This window comes from Protopterus annectens, chromosome 6.part0, assembly GCF_019279795.1.
Source record: "Protopterus annectens isolate FY-2018-M chromosome 6.part0, PAN1.0, whole genome shotgun sequence".
NCBI classification, from domain to species: domain Eukaryota; kingdom Metazoa; phylum Chordata; order Ceratodontiformes; family Protopteridae; genus Protopterus; species Protopterus annectens.
This window is the reverse complement of record NC_056737.1, coordinates 852,764,346-852,782,821: the sequence shown is the minus strand read 5'-3', so window position 1 is coordinate 852,782,821 and position 18,476 is coordinate 852,764,346. Positions and strand designations below refer to the sequence as shown.

Here is an 18,476-nt window from a genome sequence, read left to right as displayed (position 1 = left end):
GACCAAATTGCAGAAGATACCTCAGATTTCTTGCAGGATCAGAGCATTATCAATTCTCAGCATTGCCCTTTGGCTTATCTACTGCCCAGAGTATTCACAAAATGCCTGGCATCAGTAATCGCATACTGCAGAGTACAGGGAATCCAAATTTATCCATACCTGGACGACTGCCTGTTACAAGCGGACAACAAAAGCAAGCTGACAACAGATTTACAAAGGGTCATTTACTTGCTACAAGCCCTGGGATACACAGTCAATTTTCAAAAGTCAAGACTGATACCATCCCAGACAAGAACATTCTTGGGCGGAATTGGACACAGTAAAACAGATGGCATTCCTAACTGCAGAAAAACAAAAAGAACTCCCTCTTTATTTCTTGGCATTAACAAAGCAGAACAAACTAACAGCAAGAAAAGTTCTGCAGGCCTTGGGCTTCATGGCATCATGCATAATCTTGGTCCCACATGCCAGACTGCATATGAGAAAGTTACAGTGGTACCTAAAGAATTTATGGTCTCAACACAGGCACAGCTTAGAAACAGAAATACCACTAATCCCATGCTTAAAACAGGAGTTCCTATGGTGGGCTCGAGCCTGCCAGTCAAACCCAGCTTTACCCTTCCACAACTTTCGAGCAAACCAAACCATCACAACGGATGCCTCAGACCTAGGATGGGGGGCACACATGCTGGACAAATGCGTACAAGGACTGTGGACTCAGGACCAGCGGCACCTGCACATAAACCAAAAAGAAATGTTGGCAGTAAAACTGGCAATCCTAAAATTCAGACCATTCCTCAAAGAAGGCCATTTGATGATAAGGACAGACAACACCACAGTCATGTGGTACATCAACAAACAGGGAGGCACTCATTCTTACCCCCTATGCAGAATGACTTTGGACCTTTGGAATCTGGCTCTCAGCTACAACATCCAGTTACAGGCAATATTTGTACCGGGAAAAGAGAACACCCTAGCAGACATTTTAAGCAGAACCACCTCGGATGCTCACGAATGGATGCTACACCCGGACATCTTCAAGGCCATCACAAAGAAATGGGGAATGCCACAAATAGATCTATTCGCTTCCCCACAAAATCACCAGCTCAAAAAATTCTGCACAAGGACATTCCACCCACTTGCATGGAAGGTGGACTCTCTATCCTACAGCTGGAAAGGCCTGACAGCATATACATTCCCACCTCTTCCCTTGATGCACAAGGTACTACTGAAAATCAAAGAGGAACGTCCAAGGATAATTCTGATAGCTCCGAACTGGCCAAGACAACACTGGTACCCATTGCTGAGAAGCATGTCTCGGGAGAAAATGTGGTCAATACCCATGATGCCTCTGATGTTAACTCAGAACAACTACAACATCATACATCCAAACCTAAAAACGTTGCAACTGACTGCCTGGAACATCACATGACAGTAACTAACCCAGACCTTTCACAAAGGGTTAAAGACATCATCCTTGAAGCCTGCATACCTTCAACAAGAAGGAACTATGCAGGAAAATGGAAAAGGTTCGTCATTTGGAGTACTGAAAGAGGAAAAGATGTGTCGAACATAGATAATGCTAACATTCTGGAGTACTTGGCAGAGCTTCTACATACAGGCCTGTCCTATTCCTCCATCAAGATACATGCATCAGCTATTTCAGCAGAATACAGCTTTGATCCTCCTGTCTTCTCACATCCTCTACTCAGGCAGTTTCTCAGAGGGATCAAGAATGTAAAACCTCCTAGGAAACCACTATTGCCAGCATGGGACTTGAACTTTGTACTAGAAAAGTTGACACTCCCTCCGTTTGAACCAGCAGCAACAGCAGATCTACAACACCTGTCATGGAAAACTGCTTTCCTACTGGCTATTACTTCAGCAAGGAGGGTTTTGGAACTACAGGCCTTAATGGTAGTGCAACCCTTCCTAATCTTCCATCAAGATAGGGTGTCCATGAGAACTAATCCTACATTTATGCCTAAGGTGGTATCCAGAGTGTCTTTAAACCAGGCAATCCACCTACCTTCTTTCCCAATCCACAAAACACAGGTGAAAGAATAATGCATACCTTGGATGTACACAGACAGTTACGCTACTACCTGGACAGAACCAAAGGTAACAGAAAAACTGACCAGCTCTTTGTGGCCTATGCAACAGGAAGGGAAGGAAAAGCAATTTCCAAACAGACAATCTCCAAATGGATAGGAAATTGCATAAGATTATGTTACTCCTACCATGGAAAACCAATTCCACAGAACATAAGACCTCATTCTACAAGGGCTACAGCCACTACCACAGCTTTCTTAAGAGGAGTGGCAACCAAGGACATTATTGAGGCTACTTGGACCTCCGTGCATACATTTGCCAAGCATTATAATTTACCTCTATATTCTAGATCCCGAGCAGGGTTTGCCACTGCTGTACTGCAAGCGATCCTGACTACACCATAATTATTATTCCTCCTCCCCTAGTTTGGCTATGGTATTCTACCCATTTGTTATGACTGCAGATGCATCCATGAAGGACATAGTACAGTTTTGTACCTACCATAAATGTAGATGTCCGAACTGGATAGCATCTGCAGTCAGGATTACCTCCCTCCTTCCCTCTGCGGTACTCCTAGGGTATTTACCCTCCTAATAGTTAGCTGGGGAGTCTCTTATAGTGTATTTGTTTGTATATATGTACATACATGTTTATTTTTGTGTTTGCCTTCTACTATTTTGGAAACATTGGCATTTATCCAAAATTTAGCTTTCCAAGAGGGCAATTGGCATCTGGGGCAAGAAACACTGAGGAAAATGGCGTCGGCTGATGCCTTTATACCCAAAGACCAGCAGAGATGACGTCGGGTGAAGTGCGACATCAGCCGAAGCCGGACCCAGACTTTGGAATCCGGCCGACCGAAGGGCTGCCTGGCGACAGGACAACCCATTTGTTATGACTGCAGATGCTATCCAGTTCGGACATCTACATTTATGGTAGGTACAAAACTCTACTTTCAGGATTGCGATATTTCAGGATTCTGAAGTGAAACCATATATATATATATATATATATATATATATATATATATAAATTATATATATATATATATATATATATATATATTATATATATATATAAATTATATATATATATGTATATATATATATATATATATATATATATATATGTATGTATAGATATATACATACATACATATAATATATATATATATATATATATGTTGTGATTATGGATAAAGGGGGTTTAAAAAGGTTAGAAGGAATGGGTACCCAAGTTGCAAAAGCAGTTATGCTCAAGGCAGGATGCTGCTCAGAGATTGCTAGTATTCTTAAAATGTGATCAGCGCAACAGTAGTCTTGTCTTAAGTATAATGTCTTTTATAGTTTATATATAATTTTAAGGAAGTCATGAAAAAAAGACCACTGGGTTACTAAACCAGAGAAATAAGATAAAATTGATTTTTTTGTCTTTGGAGGTAAGCAATTTATGTTTGAGCCAGAGGAACTGTTGAAGATAACAGTGTGTCTTTAATGTTCCAGACAAGAAGACTAGATTGGTCCTAAGCTGTCAGTTGTCCCAGATTTTTTCTTTCGCTCTGCTGTTAATATCATTAGACAATGCAAGATGTCAAGAGTTTCAAGCTTTAAAACTTCCTGTTCTTCAAAAGATGCGTGTCGATGCAAACCATGGTTCTATTTTAACTTTGTGAGTAAGGGCAATGTTTAAGAAGTCCCTGAATTCTGTCTTTCTCCCCCCCCCTCATTATTTTTGGCTTTGTAACTAATTATTGAGTTAAGAGGTTGAGAGCTCTGAATGAGTTGCTGTGTTGAAGAGCTGCTACAGAACTTGGGTGGAAGGTAGCTAGATAGCAAATGTCCTCTATCCTGTTGAATGTCCAGCTGTTATACAAAAGTTAAATGCTACCGCTAGGTTGCACGTGATGTCCTGTGCCTCTTCTCTCTGATGTGTTGTGTATGGACACATTGACATTGGGTATACAGTATGCATCATCTACCTCAGAACTTTTTTTGTGCCTGTGTGCAGCTGTGACTACCAGCTCTCTAAGAAGAAGTGTTTTTTTCATCATCCCAAGATAAAACCCCATATTTTTTCCCCCATTTTTCTTTTTTGCTTTTTGTTTTTCATGTCAGGTAGGAAGGATAAGTGTGGTGTGGAGGCAGTGTAGGTGTGGAGGAGGGATTCACATAAGGCCTATTGGGCGCTAGGGCAGGAACACCTGGGCACATAGTACATGACTATACCTACCCTGTCCCCCCCCATAGAAACCATCTAGCAGCTTTGAGAAGCTTTGAATTTGTACCTTGAAAACCCAGAAAGGAACACAGGAAACAGGCTCCACTCAGGCTTCCATCCTCCAGCTTCCCCTCAGGGGGGTCTACCTCTAAGCAGGCTAGTCTGTGAGGTCTGGGTTCCCTCCTCAGACACCCTTCTGTCTATGTGCCTCTCCTTTTTCCTTCCTGCTTGGAAGCAAGTTACCCAGGTCTCTTGTGTCCTCTCAATCATACAACAGGGATACTTCATGTCATGGGAGGCCAGACCCAGCCCAAAAGACATCCTCACCCGACCTGAGCCTAAGTACCTCTCTTCCCATCAATCCTGCAAGAACCATTTAGGAGGTACCCACCTCGACAAGAGGATGAGGATTTTATTCAAAACTCTGTGTGGTCCCCAGAAAGGAAGGCCCCTGCTGGAGGCCTGTCCTGGACCTATCCCACCTCAATGTCTTCCTTGGAGTCCCCTCCTTCAGGATGCTCTCTCTCCCTACTCTCCTACCCCTGATCCTTCCTCAGGATTTCCTAGTGTCATTGGACATAAAAGGCACCTACCTACACATTCCCATTCACCTACTTTCAGGAGGTACTTCAGCTTCTCAGTGGACTCTGCGCACTTTCAATTCTGTGCTTTACCCTTTGGTCTTTCTACAGCACTAAGGGTATTTATAAAATGTTTGGCCCCAGTCATGGCATTCGCCACAACAGAGAGAATACAGCTTTTCCCTTACTTAGACAACATCCTGATCCAGGCTGCCTCGAGTGCCAGAGCCCTACAACACCTAAGCTTCACCATCTCCCTGTTATCAGATCTAGGATTTACCATAAACCTCAAAAAATCATCCCTGATACCCTCCCAAGACCAGGTGTTTCTAGGGTGTAGGATTTTGAAAATTGAAATGATGGCTTTCCTACCTCTAGACAAGATTGTGATGCTCACTTCTTATTTGGAGGAAATTCTTCCCCTAAAAGCCATCTCAGCCAGGGAATTCCTCAGAATCCTAGGGTTCATGGCCTCAACTATCCCCACGATCCTCCGGGCAAGGCTCCACATGAGGAAGTTCCAGTGGTATCTAATTTTAATCTGGAAACAACACTTTCACCCACTGGAATTTATGATTCCGATGCAGCTGTGCCTGACCAGGGAACTCAAATGGTGGCTCTGTCAGATTCAGAAGAATCTTGGCCTGTCCCTACGGCCCATACCTCCCAACCAGGATCTCTTCACGTATGCTTCAGACACAAGCTGGGGTGCAACACTAGGAAACTGGAGGGTGAGGAACTCATAGACCCACACCCAACAGAAGGAGCACATCAGTATCAAGGAAATGAGAGCCCTGATATTGGCCTTAGAATTTTTCCAGGATTATTTTCTGTCAGGCACTCTGAGGTGGTACATAGACAATACCACGGTGCTGTGGTACATCAACATGCAGGGGGAACAAAGTCCTACTTCCTGTGCAGACTACCACTGCAGGCTTGGGAAATCACACCAGGGAAACAGCTTCTTCTCCAAGCATTTTATATCCCTTCTGCAGAAAATGTGATGGCAGATTAATTAAACAGGACTATGACCCTGTTTCACAAATGGATGCTGAACAGAGAGGTGTTTCTGGACCAGGACCATTGATGGGGTATCCCAGATGTGGCTCTCTTTGCCTTCCCCATGAACAGATAGCTCCCGTCCTTCTGTTCCAGGGTACCTTACCCAGAAGCTTGGAAGGTGGATGCTCTCTCAATTTCCTGGAAGGGGATGTACGCCTTTGCATTCCCCCCCTTCCCTTTCATACAGATTGTTCTGCTGAAAATTCAGAAGGAACAGCCTCAAATCTTGCTGGTGACTCCCTATTGGCCAAGGAAGCACTGGTACCCTCTTCTGTTTCACCTAGCTAAGGGCAATCACCACAAGTTATCCCACTGAATGGGACCTACTCACACAGGACAAGGGAATACTCCTACACCCCCATCTGTCCACTCTGAACCTCACATTGTGAGTGATAGGACACTGATTCCCTTCAGACACCTGTACTCAGACGATGTGCTCCAGGTTCTGCAGGAGGCCAGAAAACCGAATACTAGAAAACCCTACCTGTCAAAGTGGAAGAGATTTTCATTGTGGTGTCTAAAATGTCACCTGCAGCCACTGAGAGTGGAGCCTCCAGTGGTCTTGTCTTATCTGTGTGACCTTATGAAGTCTGGATTATCTTATTCCTCCATTAAAATTCATTTGTCTGCCATCTCTGCATGTCTGCCTTTAGTACCTCCTCTAGCTTCCAGGTTAGAAGTCAAACTCTTTCTGAGAGGAGCACTTCATCTCAGACCCCCAAGGAAACCCATCCCCCCACCTTGTATCTTAACACTATCCTGGAGAAATTGCCACTTCCACCTTTCAAGCCAGCCAAAGACTGCTTCTTCCAACACTGCACCTGGAAGACTATCCTCCTGGTGGCCATCACATCAGCCAGCAGAGTTTCGGAACTCCAGACCCTTATGGCAGACCCCTCCTTCACTGTCTTCCACAAGGACAGGGTATGCCTGCATATTATCCCCTCTTTCATTCCCAGCATGGTCAGTGAGCTGTCTTTAAATCAAACTATAAATCTGCCAACCTTTTTCCCCTCTCCCCAGAACAAGGCAGAGAGGATGCTTCATTCCTTAGATGTTCACAGACAGCTCAGGTATTACTTGGCCAATACCAAATCCCTATGGAAATCTAACAAGCTCTTTGTCTCTTACCACCCAAGAGCCCTGAGTCAAACTGTTTCCAAGCAAACCATATCCTTTTGGATATCTAAAACTATTTCCTGCTGTAACACTACCCACAGCAAGTCTCTCAGCCCCAGTTAGGGCTCACTCTACCAGGGCAGTGTCCTCCTGTGGGGCATTCCTTAAAGGATTAGACACGGCTGATATCCTCGAACCAGGTACATGGTCCTTTGTTCATACTTTCACCAGGTACTACAAGCTGGACTTTGTTTGTAGAGCCAAGGCAGGATTTGCCAGAGCCATCCTCCATGGGTTTGTGGAAGGTGCTTCTGGTCCGCCTCTCCTTCCATAGGACAGGAGCTTTTGCACTCTCCCTGATGTCATGAATGCAGCAGCATATGAGTAGAAGGACATAGTATTGTTGTGTAAGAACTTACCATAACTTTAGATGTCCTTCTCTTCTGTATGCTGCTGTATAGTTTTCCACCCAGCCTTCCCCTCACTCTTGCCTGACTCCTGGAGTACCCACTCACAAGTCACTGACTCCGACGGTATTCAGCTCTGAGGTGGATGCTTGCTGACGTCCACTTTATACCCGATGTCCATTTACAACTGACGTCAGAGAAGAGGCACAGGACATCACGCGCACCCTAGCTGTAGCATTTAACTTTTATATAATGGCCTAACGTTTGACAGTTTGCAGGAGCAAACTCCCTGATGTCATGAATACAGCAGCATATAGAAGAGAAGGACATCTAAGGTTATGGTAAATTCTTACACAACAATACTTTCAGACAGTGAGGTATGCATAGTGCTAGAGAGGGAAAAGTTGGGTAAGCCACAACAAGGTTAATAAAAAGAGAGTATCTAAGCATATTTCCCCTACCAACAAGGTAGCTCTGTAAAAATTTAAAAAGAGAGACAATTCTGGCTACATTGAGAGTCACGAGAAGAGCATTTTTGACAATCATAAAAGACTGAAGCAATACTAATTTCACAACTTTTATAGTGCCCTGACTTAGGAGTGGAATTCATTCCAGTCCTGGTGATTAAAAAACCCAAACATTTGGCTGGCAAAATTAAGAGAGAGAGAACTGAGAGTTCATAGATAATGGCTGGGCACTGTGTGCATGCTTTTCTAAGACATTAAAAATTGAGGTACTGGTTGACTTGAAAGCTGAGTTTGAGTATTTAAAGGGTGGGTGTCAAGAAAAGATCTGTAAAACTTATACACTGGTCGTGGGGAAAAAAATAAGGGAGAGACTATTTTAGTAGTAGACTGTGGCGTGGTAGAAGGTATGTCGTAGATGCATTGTAAATGGAAGCACAGCTTTACAGGTAGATTTCATGCCATTCAAATTAGAACTCATTCTTTGAGTAGAAAACTAAAGGGACTAGTAAAAGGAAGAGTGTGAGTGCTTATCTTGTCTTCATTAAGGCATCTGATATAGTGTATAGAATATTGAAACATGAGTATAATTGTAGCTGTGTGAAGAATTGTCTCAGAGCTGCAAAGTAAATGTTTTGTGTCTGTAAAGTTATTATGTATGAGTAGTGGGCATTCAGGGTTGTTCAGCTGAATGGATGGTCCTGAACACATTTTTCCTACCTGGGGACCAAGTCCTCACACATTCAAATCACCCATGCAGCAGTCTTTGCCCATACACTCTTTAAACTAATGTAACCAGCTCCAAGGTTGCATAAGTTGGGCAAATGAAAATTTTCAGAGATTTTCACCTGAAAAGTTTTGATTTATGGATTTTGCTTAAAAGTGATTTGAAAAGCTAAATGAAACCTGAAATAAAGCAGATAATGATGAGGGTTTATTTACATGAACGTAGTAGGACATTGGGTGGTGGTCTAATTTAACTTTGGGCTTTGTCTGAAATTTCAGAAGGAACTTCTTCATCTTTGCAGGCGCATGCTGAGGTGGGTAAGTAATGATTGGGAGGGTTACCAGGGTCCCAGTTAGAATGTGAACTTTCACCGAAAGGTAACCTAGATTTAATGCGAAGAAGTATATGGCTGTGCACTTGGGTTTGTGAAGTCCTTTTTTTTTGTCTTTGAGGGATTAATTAAAACAAAGTTAATTTAGGAGGTCATTACAGCTTTTGTTCTAAAGACAGAAGAGTGTAAGCTGTTGATTGAATTGTCTGTCAAGCTGTTAGGATATATTGCCACTGGAGCTGAATTGCCATTCAGCAGATTGGCATATGGGGAGAGGTGATGGTGTAGAATTGTAACTTGATGGTTTTGGTCTTTTTCAGTGATAATCGCAGACTGTAGATGAGGAGCGTGATTTGTGTATAAGTGGATTGGAAGAAAGATTAGTAGATGGAGAGGTTGGAATATTATAGTATCATTCTGCAACCCACATTTTAGTGGACGATTGTTTCAGTGAAAATGCAAAAATTAAAACATAAAATCTAATGTCGTGGGTAAAATGTGGTGCAGCCCCCCCCCCCCCCTTCATCCTTAGAGGTAGCTCCTCCCTCTGCACTTGCTTTACTTATTCCAAGGACGTAGAAGTTCAGGGTAAGTTATGAACCTTTGTGGAAGTGGTCCATCTAAGAAGTTAAGGCACAGAAGTAAAAGGTAACAGGGTAGAATGACTCAGTAATGACAAAGAAAAGTGGGAAGATAAAAGTCTGAAATGAACAGCTATTGCTACTCACATATACCGGTTAATAAACAAAATGAACTTCGAGAGACTTTGGCGTATTGTGATGCTGTAGGAACTTTTAAAGGAAGCGTGAAAATAATTAATTAAAATGGCAGCAGGGCAGTTGTGTGAAGGTTACCTGTATAGCTGGGTAGTCTTTGTGGGTTCTTGACTTAGTCTGTCCATCCATTTATGTATTCATGCGTTCTATCATGGATACAACAGTCTGGCAGATACCTAAGGAAGACTCTGCATAGTTACTGCTTACGCCAAAAACTTTCACACCTTTGGTGAGATACTGTTCTTTAGAAATACTTGCTGGCACTTATTCTACAACACAGTGCTAGAGAAGGAAAAGTTGAAATAACTCTGCACACAGTAGTACTAACACAGTATCAGGCCAAACATATTATTCAGTTTTCTTTTATTTCTACTTTCTAATTTTAAGATTCATTTGTAATCCTTTTTATGCCCCCTCCCACCCTGTGGTAGCTTGACTATCATATTTTCCTTCTAAGTGGTCTTTGCCCCAGTGTCCCCTGAAGATATGGTATGTCTTTCTCAAACTAGGGCGATTTATGTCAAAGTGTTGAGCTTTTATTGTCCCCAGGCTAATAGACCTGATGTGTCATTTTTGGTGGTTTGTTGTGTTTTTTTATGGCATGTGCTTGCTGTCAAAAATGAGCCTTAATTGCTGACCAAAGGAACATGTGCTTGCCCCTGTGCACCATTTCTGCCAATGATGCAACCTTGCTGCTTGGCAATTTGAAAATACACAGTAATCCCATGCTTATTATTATTGTTCCTGACTTCTGCAAGGGGTCAAAAGCTCCATCAGTTGACTATGCTTCCACCCACCTGAGATGACCAAGCTGATATTGGCCACTCACTGACACTAAAACTATATATTTTATTTTATAGTTTAGTATTCTGTGCAGTATAGCATTACATTTTAATTTCTTTAATTCTTATTGCTCAGAAAAGTCATCACAGGGGCATTCCATAATGACATGATTCTTTTATTTTTGTGAAGGTTTTTCCTGAATGTTTATCCAAGGGCTTAGTAAGTGCTCACAGAAACATCCTGAGACACCAAAATGGTAACATTATTGTATTCTGAGATTTATAACTGCAAGTCCTGGAATAGCAAGACTGAATGAGTGAAAATACAGTCTTGTGAATACAAAGTGTGAGACTGCCCTACCTGAGAGAATTTCCCTTTCTCCAAGGTATGGTGATCTGGTGATCTCATAGTTGGTATATATAAGTTCAAGGGTGTAGGGGGCTGCAGATGTTTGGCATTCACTGTTCTTTTCTGCATTTTTGTACTTTTTAATTAGTTTCAAGACTCGTAGTTACACCATTGGAATAGACTATTACCTCATTTTCTGATGAGCAAATTGTGGCATATGTTTGTGGAAACAGTAGCTTTTTAAAGTGTTTTTTCATGTTTTTGATGTTCAGAACAGTTACTGACTTTGTTCTGATATATAGAGTACAAGTTAATGAAGAGGTAATTAGAAACACTTCGGGAAGGATCTGTTTACTCAAGATTATTTTAGATGGTCGGAACTGAAATTTTTTAAAGAATTTGATATTCAGAACTACTGTGCTTGGAAAATCTGACTTGCTGTTTGTGTTTTTCAACAGGATGTGATCAAGGTTCAGCCAACATTACCAACTACTCCCAACATATATTCTTCTTCTATACCTCAGGTACTGTTTTTATTTTGTTTTTGTAATTATTTTTAGTATAAGAATAAATGCAAGGCTGTTGGTTTAGGGAAGTGATATCTGCCTCTTTTACTGTCGGTTTGGGTTTTAAGAAGCTTGAGTGCTGGATGGGCAGCAGTCTGAAAGTCATCTGTCAGTTATTGTTGAGTGCATGCATGTTGTACTCTCTTAACTGTGGAGTATGGACATGTACCCGATACTTCTTAGTGTAAGCATATTCCCAGCCAACACTATCTGCAGATTCTTCTTCCTCTAATCCCATTTGTTTGGTGGGGCGGGGCTGTTACCCCTCATTAATCCCTTCCTAGTTGGTGCCCCTTACAGGGAAATATGATTAAATAACATGTACATTTTTATTTAATAATTAGATAATATGCACTGTTATTAAATTACCCACGATGTAGCTATACCAACTGCCTCCCTAGGTGATGCTACAGTCAGTACCTTCCTAAAAAGTTGAGAGCAGAAAGTGTGTGTGGGTGGGGATGGGGTATGAGGTTACACACTGACGCCAAATTTTGAAAAGGGTTTGTGATTCGTGGGATTGCACTACAGTTTACCCTGATGTTATGCGTAATGATTATTAAACTTGTTCAGTAATATTTGTGAGTGCTGGATTCATTTTTGCGTGGATTGTATGTGTGTGTCTATATATATATATATATATATATATATATATATATATATATATATATATATGTATATATATATATATATATATATATATATATATATATATATATATATATATATATACACATATATACATATACACACACACACACACACACACACACACACACACACATGACCAGTGGATTTAAAAAGTGTACACACCCCTGTTAAAATGCCAGGTTCTTGTGATGTAAAAAAATGAGACCACAAAAATCATTTCAAAACTTTTCCCACCTTTAATGTGACCTATAACCTGTACAATTCAATTGAAAATCAAACAAATCTATTAGGGGAAAAAATATAAAAAAAAAAAAATGTACAATATGCTGGTTACATAAGTGTGCACACCCTTAAACTAATACTTTGTTGTGTGCACACCCTTAAACTAATACTTTGTTGAAGCACCTTTTGATTTAATTACAGTATTCAGTCTTCTTGGGTACACACCTGCCATCATTAAAGAGACTGATTAACCCCAAATAAAGTTCAGCTGTCCTAATATGATTTTCCTGACATTTACTCAGTTGCCTGCTACAGCAAAAGCCATGTTTCGCAGAAAACTTACAAAGCATCAAAGGGATCTCATTGTTGAAAGGTATCAGTCAGGAGAAGGGTACAACAAAAGTTTCCACAGCATTGGATATACCATGGAACACAGTGAAGACAGTCATCAAAAAGTGGAGAAAATATGGGACAACAGTGACATTATAAAGAACTGGATGTCCCTCCAAGGCAAGACAGAAACTGGTCTGGGTGGCTGCCAAGAGACATACAGCAACACTGAAGGAGCTGCAGGAATTTCTGGCAAGTGCTGGTTGTTTACTACATGTGACAACAATCTCCCATATTCTCCATATGTCTCGACTGTGGGGTAGGGTTGCAAAACAGAAGCCTTTTCTTACACAGAAAAACATCCAGTCATGGCTAAAATTTGCAAAACAATACATCAAGTCTCCCAAAAGCATGTGGGAAAATGTGCTGTGGTCTGATGAGACCAAGGTTGAACTTTTTGGCCACAATTCCAAAAGGTATGTTTGGCACAAAAACAGCACTTCGCATCACCAAAAGAACACCATCCCCACAGTGAAGCATGGTGGTGACAGTATCATGCCTTGGGGTTGCTTTGCTTCAGCTGGAACTGGGGCTTTAGCCAAGGTGGAGGGAATTAGGAACAGTTCCGAATACCAGTCACCTATGGCCCAAAACCTTCAGGTGTCTGCTAGAAAGCTGAAGATAAAGAGGACTTTCACCTTTAAACATGATAACGACCCCAAGCATGCATCCAAATCAACAAAAGAATGGCTTCACCAGAAGAAAATTAAAGTTTTGGAATGTCCCAGCCAGAGCCCCGACCTAAACCCAATAGAATATCTGTGGAGTGACCTGAAGAGGGGTGTACACAAGAGATGCCCTCGCAGTCTGACAGATTTGGAGCACTTTTGCAAGGAAGTGTGGGTAAATATTGCCAAGTCAAGATGTGCCATGTTGATAGACTCCTACCCAAGAAGACTGAATGTTGTAATTAAATCAAAAGGTGCTTCAACAAAGTATTAGTTTAAGGGTGTGCACACACAACAAAGTATTAGATGTTAAGTTGTCAAACTCGCCTTCATTCTTGCTGGATGGGTTCGGAGCCGATCCTCGGCTCCACCTCGGCACTTGCTAAGCTCGAGAACTCATTTTACCAGCTCGAGGCAACCCTATATCCCATGATGCAAGGCGTGACTACCTCAGATCTCGTTTGCCGCTTCGCGAAGAGGTCTCCTTTTTTACCAGCTCAGGTAAATCTTCAATTTATAAAGATTAGTCAGGGTTTTTTCTCCCTTACCTCCTATTTTTTTTATTTATTAAGTATATTTTATTCTAATAGATAATCTCCTACCCTATATTCCCTCCCTTTACATTAGGATTTATTCCTCTCTTCAGGCCTTAACCCTCCCTCTCAGTTAATTCCTGTCAGGTTGTGTGTTGTCTGTTTTTTGGCGGTTAACTGTGTGACTGTTGTGTGTTTGTGTATTTTTGGACATTATTATGTCTAAGGAAGTGAAGGTCTCAGGCTTCAAGAAGTGTGACTCGTGCTGTCAGAAAATGTCTCTGACAGACGGTCACACTTCTTGTGTGTACTGCCTGGGGCCTTTACACCTGCAGGACTCCTGTGCCATTTGTCACTCCTTTAGCCAGAGAGTCCTGTAGGAACGACGAAACAAATTGATTCTTCGTGGCTTGTTAAAGCCAGAGGGTTCTCCGACCAAGGCTGGGTCGGTTAAACCCTCTAAGCCATCTAAAGCCCAGGCTGTAGTTTCCAAGCCTTTGGGCTGTGGCTCCGACTCCTTCGGAGTCGAGATCGGCTCCGGCTGGAGCCGATCTTTCCACTTTGGAAGTTGTTGTGTCGGCACCGTCTGGCTCCGACACACAGATACCCAGTACTTTGTCGGCTCCGGCCGGAGCCGACGTGTCTTTATCCAGTATTGGAGCCGATAAGTCTTCGGCTCCATCTGGAACCGAGGGGTCGTCGGCTCCGTTGGCTCCATCCAGGAAGAGATCTCGGTCTCCTTCCCTGGAGTCGATTCATTCGGCTCCGGGATCTCCTCTTTTGTCGGAGCGGAGCCATCGGAGCCGATCTTCAAGATCTTCCAGGCTGTCAGACCACGATTTAGAGAGGGTGGTAAGCAGACTGTTGAAGTCACAGGCACTAGCCCAAATGCTCCATAGCCTGTCTCAACAGACGTCTGCTATTCCTCATCCCCCTGAACTTCCTCCTCTGACTACTCCTTCAGAGTTCCGAGCCGGAGCTTCTCGGAATGGGGACCGTGGGTGCGCCGGAGCCGATACTTCCCCTTTCGGCTCCAACGTCTTCGGCTCCGATCTCCTCCATGAGACCTTCCTTGGAGGGATCCGGTCGTCGAGTCTCCCTTGTCGGCTCCGAGGGGGCGAGTGGCATCGGACCCTTGTCCGACCCTGCTCTCCCTCTTGGAGCTTCGGCATTGGTGAGCTCGGCACCGACATCGGCTTCAGAGCCTTCTCTTTCGGTGGGGCCGGGGATTCCTGTTTCTTCGGAGCGGGATTCTTCTGGCCTCCCTGAGAGAGGAGCCTTCGAGGTGATGAGGAGTGTCCTAGCCCCTGAGCTAGGTCAACGGTCTATTCCTTTAGCTCCTCCATCTTCGGTGCCTGTTGATGTCTCTTGCCAGTCTCTTGCTCCCGGACCCAGAGATCCATCGCCCTAGATTTCCCCATTGGGAATAACTTCCTCTTCCGAGGTTTCTCCTGATCCTGCAGCAGAACCCCCGCGTAAGAGGACGTGTAAGAGGAAGCACACAGACTCCCCTGAGTCTACTACATCAGATACCGACTTAGATGAGTCGGAGGGTTCCCCATGGTCCCCCTCTGAGGATGTCTCCTTTTCAGACATCCTGGAAATCCTTAAGCAGAGGGGGAACTGGCCTTCCATTGACCCCTCCGAGGATGAGTCTGTATACCTGGAGGCTTTTGGGTCTCGACCCTCCACCTCCTGGGTGTCTCCGCCTTTCGACCCACTCATGCAAGTAGTGGCTCGGAAGGAGTGGGCAGCCCCGGATTCTGTGGAACCAGTTCCTAGGAGGCCCTCCAAATTTATTACAGCCCCTGCAGACAAACAGTTTCTTTCTAAGGGCGTCCCTGTTGATGCTATGGTGGTGGCGGCGGCCACCAAGAAGGAACTTGCTGATCCTTCTGTGCCTGTCCATCCTCCTAATAAGGATTCTAGGACCATGGATAGGTACGGCAAGCAGATGTTTTCTTCAGCAACCTTTGCTATGCGTTCGCTGAACTACCTTTGTCACTTTACCAGACTTCAGAGAGACATTCTCAAGGAGCTAGGTGAAGTGGTTCAGGATCCTTCGGCGACTGGGGCTCAGGAAAAGATTGCCTCACAGCTAGGAATCCTCAATTCTTTGACTAACTCCTCCATGCGGCTCATTTCTTATGCAGCCGATGGGGTGAGTAGGGCCGCAGGCACAGGAGTGGCACTTGGGCGTCAGGCCTGGATGCGGCTTTGTAATTTTGCAGACCCCTTTAAGGCGTCCTTCACCAATACCCCCTTTGACAGTTCGGCTTTGTTCGGGCCTCAGGTGAAGGATACTTTGACCAGGTGTGAACAAGACGGAAAGAGCCTTTTTGCCGTAGGAGTCCATTTCTCCACCCCTTCAAGACCCTATCCAAAGGGTCAGAAGGGTGGTAAAATGTGGTTCCATAAATCTCAAGGAGTCATGCCGGACACACGTGGTCAGTTTACCCCCAGAGGCAGAGGGGGTAATAATAATAGACGCCACCCTAGGGGCAGAGGGGGTCCGCAGAATCAGGGTAGCAGGGAGACTCTCCCTGATAAACCCTTCCAGCATCCCTGAGGTGTTGCCCGACTGCCCACCCTTGGAGGCAGTCGGGGGAAAATTGTCGCTGTACCCAATAGCCTGGCGTTCCCTCTCTCAAGACAAATGGGTACAGTCGATCATATCCGAGGGCTACAATATCCCTTTCGAGAGGTATCCCGTTCCTCATCAATCCCTTCCAGACGTCTCACCTGGTCTAAGGGAATTGGCAAAGCAGGAGGTATCAAAGCTCCTAGCAAAAAGAGCCGTCTAAATAGTGCCAGCAGACCAAGTAGGATCCGGCACCTACTCAAGATTCTTTTTGGTCCCCAAAAGAACGGGAGATTGGAGACCAATTTTAGACCTCAGCAAACTAAACAAGTTTGTCAAGAAGGCAAGGTTCCGGATGGTCACGCTTCAGTCCATTCTACCCTTTTTGGGCAAGGACAACTGGATGTGCTCAATAGACCTTCAGGATGCGTACTATCATATGAAGATTCACAGGCGCTCCAGAAAGTTTCTCCGCTTTCGGCTGGGGTCCAGTCATTTTCAATTCAGAGCCCTGCCCTTTGGCCTCACTACAGCTCCCAGAGTGTTTACCAAATGTATGGCAGTTGTTACGGCTCATCTGAGACGTCAAGGATTCCAGGTGTTTCCGTATCTAGACGACTGGCTCCTCTCCGCCACCACCAGGCATCAACTCCTCAAGGCCAGAGACTACACTCTGCAAATCTGCAAACAATTGGGGATTTCAATAAACTTCGAAAAATCTTCTGTCGCCTTACCAATCTATTACCTTTATAGGCTCAGAATTAAACACTGTCAGTATGTCAGCCAGACTCACAAAATAAAGAATTCTGGACATTCAGAAGTATTGTCGGATCATATTACTCAGCAAGAAGATCAGAGCCAAATTTGTCCTGAAGGTTCTGGGTCTTATGGCTGCGGCCATTGTTCTACTGCCATTAGCCCGCTTCCACATGCGTCTTCTGCAGTGGATGTTGTTCGCTCAGTGGTCATTCCAGCAACTCCCTATGAGTCACGAGATTTTAGTCACGCAGTTTGGCAAGACTCATCTAACCTGGTGGATGTCTTCTCCTCTGCTCCATCAGGGCCGACCGTTTGTTCCCCCTATTCCGGTTGCCACAGTCACTTCGGATGCCTCTCTGATCGGGTGGGGGGAGCATTATCAGGGCAGGATGGTCCATGGGACTTGGCAACCCATAGAATACCATCTGCATATAAATGTCCTAGAGATGAGAGCAGTGCTTTTAATGTTGCAAGCCCTCAGCGACTTTCTTCCCTTAGGGACTATTGCAGTTCATACGGACAACATGTCGGTAGTCTGGTATATCAACAAGCAGGGTGGGACCAGGTCCTACCCACTGTGTCGAGAAGCTCTCAGACTTTGGCAATGGGCGATCTCCTCTCATCGGTTTCTGATAGCAACGCATATCCCCGGGAGATCCAACCTCTTAGCGGACAGACTGAGCAGAGCTATTCTCATGCCACACGAGTGGTCTCTCAAGAAATCGGTAGTGGACGAGATTTTTCAGAAGTGGGGCTTCCCTTCCTGCGACCTTTTTGCTACACCCCAAAACAGCAAATGCCCGGACTACTTCACCCTCTTTCCTCTACCAGGCCATTCCTACTTCACCCTCTTTCCTCTACCAGGCCATTCCCCGAGAGACTCTCTAACCCAGGATTGGCCCCGGGGACTTCTGTATGCCTTTCCTCCATTTCCACTGATACCACAAGTTATTCAGAAAGCTACCGTATTGAGAGCTAAGTTGATCCTCATTGCCCCCTACTGTCCTCGACAAATTTGGTTTCTGTCCCTGCATTGTCATCTCCTGGCGCAGCCTTGGCATCTGAACCCAGTTCCAGACCTTCTGACCCACCAGTCGGGTCAACCGCACCAGGCCGTTCGTTCTCTCAACCTCACTGCTTAGTTGCTCCACTTCCTTCCTTAGCCAGGCTTCCTATGATTTCTAACCTCGTTAGGAATATCATAGTAGCTTCTCTAAAGTCCTCCACCAGAAAGATTTA

The 18,476-nt window shown here is 44.1% G+C and overlaps 1 protein-coding gene across 1 annotated transcript in view; it reads left to right on the top strand.

Moving 5' to 3' along the window:
* The window catches only part of LOC122803905 (serine/threonine-protein kinase MRCK beta-like), a gene marked incomplete in the record, with an annotated part of 2,302,169 nt that overhangs the window by 1,876,263 nt on the left and 407,430 nt on the right, over positions 1–18,476 (top strand). The window contains 1 exon segment of the mRNA XM_044073588.1: positions 11,326–11,391. Coding sequence (XP_043929523.1) covers positions 11,326–11,391 — 66 coding nt within the window.